Source organism: Fistularia commersonii, chromosome 10 (genome assembly GCF_037954325.1).
Source record: "Fistularia commersonii isolate RoL2024-O1a breed Wild chromosome 10, RoL_Fcom_v1.0, whole genome shotgun sequence".
In the NCBI taxonomy this organism is placed as follows: Eukaryota; Metazoa; Chordata; class Actinopteri; order Syngnathiformes; family Fistulariidae; genus Fistularia; species Fistularia commersonii.
Window position 1 is genome coordinate 7,927,697 of NC_141293.1, and position 9,133 is coordinate 7,936,829.

Here is a 9,133-nt window from a genome sequence, read left to right on the forward strand (position 1 = left end):
AAATGGATATAAATCTTGCACGGAAGAGAGTGATGTTAGTCGTAGATGAGGAATTAGGGTCATGCAAAAAAATATACAAGTAGTGCGGCTGGAACGTCGCATGTAAATACAGGTAAACGTAACCGACTGCAAGAAATCCATAAAAATAACGTGTGCTCAGTGAAGGCAAATAAATAAAAGAAGAAACAAAATAAGATAAAATAAAATAATAAACAACACTTAACAAAAGTAAAATTAAAATAATACAAAACTAAAATGAACCAAAGCAAACTAAAAGGGAAATAATATGAAATAAAAACTAAAGTAAAAAAAAAGAAAAGAAAAAAAACAAGATTACACTCAACAAAAATAAAATGAAACCAAGAAAAACTAACATACACCAAAGCTAATTAAAATAAACAAAAATAAAATAAAATGAAATAAAATCTAAGTGATCAACTTTTGGGGTTGTGAAAGGGTTAACAAATCATGCAGTCAGCCGATTACAACACACACACACACACACACACACACACACACACACACACATATATACTTGCATGCACGTGCACCTGGATAATAGGAAGTTAATACTCTGTAGTTAGTTTGAGAGCCTAACTGAACCCAAGGCACAAGAGAACGGGGACGTAACAGGAACATGTTTTTTACCTTAAAATGTGAAATATATATGTAGTTCAAAGTGAAGGTGCAAGTGATGTTAAAAAGAAGTTAAGACTTACAGTTGATCTAAAGAAGAAAATAATAGCTAACGTGAGAAAGGGGTTTGTGTTACACTCACTAAGCACTACGACACGGCTAAGTCAACCATCGGTACAATCCTGAAGGACAAATATGAACTAGAGATGGCTAATGTGGCTAAAGGGTGACTACGCTATGGAAGCAAAGGTCTTAGAAGAAGTAGAAAAGTTATTGTTAGGTTGGATGAATGAAAGACAGCTAGCTGGAGTTCGTGTTAGTGTTAGCGTTAGCGTTAGCGTTAGCTAGGGTCTCATGTGAGAGGGCTTTACTTTTGCTGATTTAGTGAAGAAAACGCAGTCAAAAAGAGAAAGAACCCCAGAAACACATCAATAATTATGGTTAGTTTTAATTCCTCTCTGTATTTTTGCCACAAATAAACTCATAAAAAAGTTTCAAAAGAATGCAATTTGATTTTGGTGCTTGACAAATAAATCAGTGGGGCTTGGATTGATTTCAACGGGAAAAATTGATTTTTTCCGCGAAGCAAACCAAAAAACGAATTGAGTTCTGAAGTTGAGGTTCTCCTGTACATATATATATATATATATATGTATATACACGTGTGTGTGTGTATATATGTATGAATATACATAGTGTGTATTGTCTATAGTGTATATATACAGGTGTATATATGCAGGTGTGTATACATATATATATATACGTGTGTGTGTGTAGTGTATTTATATTTTTAGTATATATATATATATATAGACACATACACTATATATGTATATCCTTAGGCGAGAGGTGGGGTTCACCCTGGACCAATCATGGGGCCACTTAAATCTATATCTTTATTTCTATTTAAATAATTTCCATTTCTGCCTTCTTAACAGCATTTTAAGGAGTTATTCTTTTTTCCACCAGGGGACAGTAGTGTGCACTGATGGCGAAGGCTGATGTTAGAAGTCTTTGAATTATTCTAGGTTAATTCTCAGAATCAAAACTCACATTCATTTGCTCATCTTCACAAAAGAAAACAAAAAAAACTAAAAGGAAAAAAGGATGTCCCTTTTTTTGGACTGTTCCTGTTCAAACCTAGACTCCTGAGCCGGAGCTCCAGGAACACCCAAGGGGGTCCAGGGTGACAGCAGGAAATGGTAGTTTGAACAGGTTTTCCAGCACAGCTGTGAACGCAGCGAGGCTGGAAAACATGTAAAACATTCCTCTGAAGGCAAACAAAAGAAGACAAGACCAGGAAGCGCAGGGCCGTTCTTTCTTTTAACACACTTCCCACCAAAAACTTGCCAGACTTGTGTATTACGCATGTTGGGTGGCGACCCAGAGACCCTCAAAAAAAATAATGAGACGTATGTTTAAGGAAAAGAGCTTGGATATCAACGGGACGTATCCAATGTCTTGAATCTGTGTGTGTGCTTGAGTGTGTGTGACTGTGTGTTCATACCGTGCTGATGCTTCTCAGGGTTAACAGATCCTGGAGAGGGTGACGGGCTCAGCTGGTGGAGCCGGTCGTCCCTGCAGTCATGAGGTTGCTGCTCTATGTTTGTGTGCCGACGTGCACGCAATTCGGCAAAGTTCTCCTCCTCCTTGGTCCGGTTAGCACCCGGGATCGCAGGGTGAAGGAGGGCGCTGCAGCCTTTCTCTGCTGTCACTGGAAGAGAGACATTGTTCACCCTGGCGACCACTATCCATTCACCCTCCTATTCACATGCCATATAGAGACAATAAAAATAAGAATAAGAATAATAAGAACAACTTGATTTATCCCGAAGGAAATTGTTGTGCCAGAGTTTCGAGTAAAACATAACAATAACAAATAATGGTAGGAAATTGTATAAACAGTATAAAAAAAAGGGGGGGGGGTAAGAAATACATATGAAACTATAAAGTGTCAAAGTAACAAGTCAAGGCTGTAAAGTGTCTTAAGGTTTCACTCTCATTTATGTCATGCAGAGATATACAACAATTCGTCTTTTCATTCATGTGTCACAGAGACACTCATCAATTTATATTTTATGTCAAGCTGTTTCCATTCATTCTCTCATTCACATGCCATATAGACATAAAACATTGGCTCTTTCATACTCAATCATTCACCGCCATATACAGGACCGTCTCAAAAAATTTGAATATTGTGATAAAGTTCTTTATCTTCTGTAATGCAATTAAAAAAACAAAAAATACTTTTTTCATGATATTCTAATATTTTGAGATAGGATTTTTGAGTTTTCTTAAAATGTAAGCCATAATCAGCAATATTAAAATAATAAAAGGAGTGCCATATTTCAGTTGATTTGTAATGAATCCAGATGTATGACATTTTTATTTTTGTAATGGCATTACAGGTGGTAAAGAACTTTATCACAGTATTCTTATTTTCTGAGACAGTCTCTCATTAAAATGTCATATAGAGACAAACAAAGCATCACTCACTCATTGATAAATCATATAGACATACAACCATTCACCCTTTCATTCCTGTGTCATATAGAGACGCTCATCCATTCATCCTGTCATTCATATTTTATGTCGAGCTATGTCTCCATTCAGCCGCTCAGCCATGTCATGTAGACACTCAACCATTCACCCTCTAACTCAAACACCATATAGAGGCATATAATAAGTCATCCTCTCATTCAGACATCTTCCCTGGACCTGCAGGAGGAAGCTAGTGAACCCAGAGTAACCCCACGCAAGACCTCCTCCCTGTGAGGCAGAAGCTCTGCCCAGATCCCTGCAAACCTGAGTCGTCTGACAGGGCGCAACAGAAAAACCCCAAACTTCCATCTCAATCCTGAAAACACGAGATTATTGTTGCATCTCTTTTCTCGCCAAGATCGCAATCATCCGAATTCATCAGAGCAGAAGCTCCATGTTGGATACTCACCCTTTGTCTCAGGCCACACGGCACCCGTGATCTAGATCTACTCAATAGATAGATGGGTGGATGAATGAATGAATGAATGCAAAAACACAAATGAACTCACGGGACAGCAGCTAAATGGATTGCAATCACAACAAGAATCGAATGAGCATAAAGGAGGAAGTCCACCAGCCATTCCATGATGCGCTGAGTCTTCAGGTTCTGGATTTTAATCCTGATGCTCCAGATGATGCAGAGAGCTGTAAACAAGTCTATATGAGGTGTGAATGGTCGTATGTCTCTATAAGTGGCCCCATGATTGGTCCAGGGTGATCCCCACCTCTCACCCAACAACAGCTGGGATAGGCTGTCGCATGATGAAAACAATGAATGAATGGATGACATCATGAATTATAGTATTAAAGTAAACACACCGTCTGACTTTCTGAGCCACGTTTCAAATTTAACTCACTTATTCAGCTTACCGACGAAGGTCCTCATGTAAAATAACCCTGTTTCCAAGGAGAACAGCTTGGGGCAATAAGATGAACACAATGAGTGTGCACACATGCACACTTTCCGCCTCCTTACAAACCGCCTCTTCCTGGATGCAGCGCAGGCCGTCCCTCCTCCTCCTCCTGTGCTGATGCTGGCTGATTTAAATCTTTCCTGCGGGGACCCTCAGCTCCCAGAGGAGCGCAAACACACACACTAAGGGAACAGTCTTTGGACTTGCCATCCAACGGTTACCTGCTCAGGTAAGCCCTGAATCTAACCAGTGACTTCACCAGATGTTTGCAGAGCTTCTTATAGAGTTACCGGGTTAAGCATCGATGGAAGTTGGGTCATCTTGGTGACCAGACGCTAATCTTCGTTCATTGCTGGTCGATTGAAAACGCTTACTAGTTCATACCTTGTAATAGTTACCCAATGTAGCTTAATAGCATGTTTGTTTGGACCCTTTTGTTTATTTTTTGTTGAAGAAAACAACTTAAATTTTTTGATTTTTTTTTTTCTTTAAATGTCAAGATTTCTACTAAATAATGATATAAACAATGTTAAAATATGTTAAAAAAATTGGAAGGGGGCTATTAAACTGTGGACTAGCATACTGGACTAGCCAAAATTACTCTATTTTTCGGATACTTAGGAAAAAACATTTTTGTCGGCAGATTTTATTTAAAAACTTGTTCATGTTTAATGTTAACGACCTGAAATTCAACATTTAACCAATTTAAAGTAAATTAATTATATGTGTTGCAGAAATTAGGTGTTATAAATGCGTAACAAGGTCCTTTTAGAGCTGTTATTTAACACTATCTTATACTAACATTATCTAAGTGTGCATGTGTGTGTGCTAACTCAGTTGACATAGCAGTAAAAGCAGTAAAACACACACTGTCACATGAGAATTTAGCATATTTTCCCATAACTGCCGCACATACTTGCATGTATACAACTGTATTCAAAAATGGGACAGTAGAGATGTTTGATTATTGATTGTTTATGGATTCCCCCCCAGGAATGGATCAGGAACTGCTTCTGTTGATCACCACTTTGATGGCCGCCTTGACGCCTGGCATTCATGGAACATCTTACCTGTCATTTGCCACCAATAATGAGGTCAGTTGGAGGAAACTCTGAATGTAGCACTTGCAGCAATGCTAAGTAATCCTAAAGCAAACTCTGCGTTGGGCATACACATTTAATTTTGTTTGTTTTGGGTGTTTTTAACAAAACATCATCCTGATGTGTTGACTACTGTGTGTGCCAGGTGAGCATTACACGCTCAGGCTGCAGAGTCAGTAAGCTGTGCGTGGAAACACCGGACGACTGCGACCCCGCCGGGACAGGCCCCTGCCTGTTTGCGTCCCTAGCGTCCAACCCCTACCAGACCCAGGACGACATGGTCCTTTCCGTCCAGCTGCGGGGCGAGTCCAACGAATCCGTGGTGCTGGGCATCAGGCCAACGGGCCCTGAGGTTGTTATCCCGCCCCCCCTGTCCTTTGTCCAAGCCAAATTAGACATGAAGTAGAAGTGATTTCGGTAGATAGCGCGGCAGTTTGCAATGCAAATAGAGGATCTGATCATTAAGCCTGCATTTACGTGGGGAACGGCGGCAAATCAACCGCGGGCACGACCGGCCGTACAGGGAGGTTTTTTGTTCCAGCGGTCGCCATCGGACAGGCATTCGATCACCTTTGCATATTAGGGGGCGGTCACCTTGCTTGACGAGGAGGAAAAAGTAAAAATAGACCCGAAGCCTCCGCACCACTTTCCCCTGCCAGATGCTAATCTAATGTATCAAGGGGGTGAGCGTGAATCCCAGTGTGGCTCCAGGACAAGGGGGTCAAACATGTCACCAAAACAAACATGGAGCCAGAGTGGTAAAGCTCTCTGTGCTGGTAACCTTCTCTTTGACTTTCTTTCATAAAACCATCCTTTTGTCTATCTAAACACACTTCTTCTTCCAGTCTACCTGTCAACATGATCAGCCATTTTGTTGCAAGTAAATGCCAAGTCGTCTGACAGCTTTTCTGTTTTCCTTTCTTTCCGTTCTGTTTCCAGACAATGCCTCGGAGGTGTTGCGCTGTGTGATTAGGTTACAGGATAATCCTCTTCTGACAGTGGGGGAAGAAAAAAATAAATAAATAAATAAGAGTAGGGTCGGGAGGGCGGGGTTTCTGAAACTAGGTGAAACGCTGACCTGAGCCTGCAGTGAGGGGGATGAAGATATGCGGTGACTTAGCTAATACTAGCAAGAAAAAAATTAGAAACTAGAAAAAAATAGGTGCAATATATCAGCATGTCATCTGCATATTCACTCACATGACCAAAAGGATAGTGGAAATTCTGCTGCAAAGCCATCTCATCCTCCTGTGTCTTCGTTTCTCGTCCCACCCTCCTCCAAACAGACCACCATCTTCTACTTCCTGTGTGGCAGGAACAGCTCTGGAGACTTCTTCTTTTCAACGTTGCTTGGGGACAACAGCACCAGCAGCAGCAAGGTGCTGGCCGACTTGGTGAGGCCTCTCCGTTCTCAATCCTGGAAGGGCCTCGGGTTGTGTTTACATTGTGTTAGGGAGAAAGGGAAACACACACGCAAACGCATAGACTCTTTGCGTTGAAGTAAAATAATTTGATAATAAATAAGCCTGCTATTGTGGCCATTTCACACACTCATTGTCACAAAATATTTAATACACATACACACATTTACGTCAATGTCCCAATCTTATATCATATATAGTAGTATTAAGGCCTCATAACAAAGTTATTATCATAACAAGGAAATATGATGCAGGCGTGGGCCCAATTTTAAATGTTACATTGTAGATAATTGCATTTAGGCCTCATAACAAAATTATTATCATATCACTATAACATATGTGTATACACACACATTTTGTTAATGTCAGACATAACAGATAGCGGTTGTAACAATTTCTTCCTTGGGAATCAGTAAAGTATTCTGATTCTCATAACACAGCCATTTCACACACTCATTATCACAATTTACATTAATGCTCCAATTTTAACTGTTATATCATAGATAAGTATAATAAGGCCTTATTTTACCTGAATTATCATATCACATGTCGCACACAAACTCGCACACACACACACACACACACACACATACAAGCACGCACTCATACAAGCTTTATAATTTTGAAGGTTTTATCAGATAACAGCAGTATTAAAGCATCATAACACAATTTTCATATTGCTGATATACAAAAATGTGTGCATGCACACACACACACACACACTTCCTGCTAATGTCCCCATTTTAAATGCTCTTCAATAGATAACACCTGTATTAAGGCCTCGCACCACATGAAGCTAAGTAGCATATCGCTGTAATATGCTTCACACACACAAACACACACACATCCACACACGCCACAAACACACAAATACCATACACACTTACAGGACTGTCTCAGAAAATTAGAATATTGTGATAAAGTTCTTTATATTCTGTAATGCAATTACAAAACCAAAAATGTCATACATTCTGAATTAATTACAAATCAACTGAAATATTGCAAGCCTTTTATTATTTTAATAATGCTGATTATGGCTTACATCTTAAGAAAACTCAAAAATCCTTTATCAAAATATTAGAATATCATGAAAAAGTAATTTTTGTTTTTTAATTGCATTACAGAAGGTTGATGTCCCGATTTGAAATGTTATAGAATTGATCGCAACACTTTTCATGCCTAATCATCACAATGTCAATGTGATACATGAACACACACAAGTGGGTGCACACACATACACACACACACACACACACACACACACACACACACACACACGCGCGCGCGCGCACACATACCAGATCAGGAGATCATCTGTGTCCTATCCCCTGATGTCCCACCTCCATCCCAGAACGTGAAGGAGATCAGGTATCTGTTGCAAGACGGAGTGATCCAATGTGAGTTCGACGTCCCGGATGTGCAGAGCCAGACCAACCTGACGTCCTGGAGCAGCCAGCTGGAACTCCACGTGCAGCTGGGGACCGGCAGCATCAGCAGCAGTGCGTGGACACACATATGCACACGTGCACATACGCACGCACACACACACACATGCGGTCTCTGACAATGATTTCTTGTCTTCTAAACAAATCCAGATGATGAGATTCTTCTCAACATCACCATTACGACCACGGTGAAACTCTTGGTCAACTCCACCATGGAGAGTAGCGTCAATGCCACATCGGCGCCCGGCATCAACGCGACCACAGACGCGGGGCTCGGCAGCAGCACAGGGATGCGCAGCACAGGGATGCGCAGCACAGGGATGCGCAGCACAGGGATGCACAGCACAGGGATGTACACCACAGGGATGTACACCACAGGGCTCGGCACAACGATGGCCGTCACCAACAAGTCTGGGGCCATCGGTAGAGTTCAACCACAAGGTGAATAACCTCTCCGCCATCCCAGGATTACCATAGCATCAATTTCAGTTTGTGGCCAAAGATCCATTTAAAATGGAAACATGAGTCAGTTGTTCACCTGGAAACGCCGCTGTCTCACCTGTCTCACGTGTTAAACATACAACCATTAATTCACATGATATATAGACATAAATTCCATCTTTTAAAATTCCATTGGTTAGGAGCATTCACTCCTTCATTCACGTATCGTACAAACATAAAACAATTCACTTATAATCACAAGTTATATAGAGACAACCATTCACCCTGTCATTCACACACCAGGGTGTTGGAGGTCAGCTGGTCCCGTTGTGAACCACCTGCTGTTTTTTCTTCTCTCCAGGTTTGCCAATCCTGCTGGCTGTCCTGACGGTGATGCTCCTGCTGAGAGGCTGATGAGTCCTGGAGGCGGCGTACATGCACGAGCACGCACACATGTGTGCGCGTGCTCTGCACGACAGTGTATTTTCATGAAGTGTCTAGAAAGGATCCTTTTGCACTACCTTGTTTGTACCGGGGAAACCACTTTGAACAGATAATGAGACAAATAATGTTGCGGCTATTTATTTGTACAATCAACCACTTTGGAAGACTTCAAACCAAAACTTGATTTTTTA

At 41.0% G+C, this 9,133-nt stretch overlaps 1 protein-coding gene across 1 annotated transcript; it reads left to right on the top strand.

The window, feature by feature from the left end:
* Positions 1 to 4,224: 4,224 nt before the first annotated feature.
* LOC147230246 (ferric reductase 1-like) lies at positions 4,225 to 9,032 on the top strand. Its single transcript, XM_086154347.1, has 7 exons — positions 4,225 to 4,320; positions 5,085 to 5,185; positions 5,337 to 5,543; positions 6,478 to 6,585; positions 7,964 to 8,111; positions 8,208 to 8,498; positions 8,860 to 9,032. Exons 2-7 carry the CDS (start codon positions 5,087 to 5,089, stop codon positions 8,910 to 8,912), a joined length of 906 nt encoding a protein of 301 aa, XP_086010473.1. The 5' UTR covers positions 4,225 to 4,320; positions 5,085 to 5,086; the 3' UTR covers positions 8,913 to 9,032.
* The last annotated feature ends 101 nt before the right edge of the window (positions 9,033 to 9,133 follow it).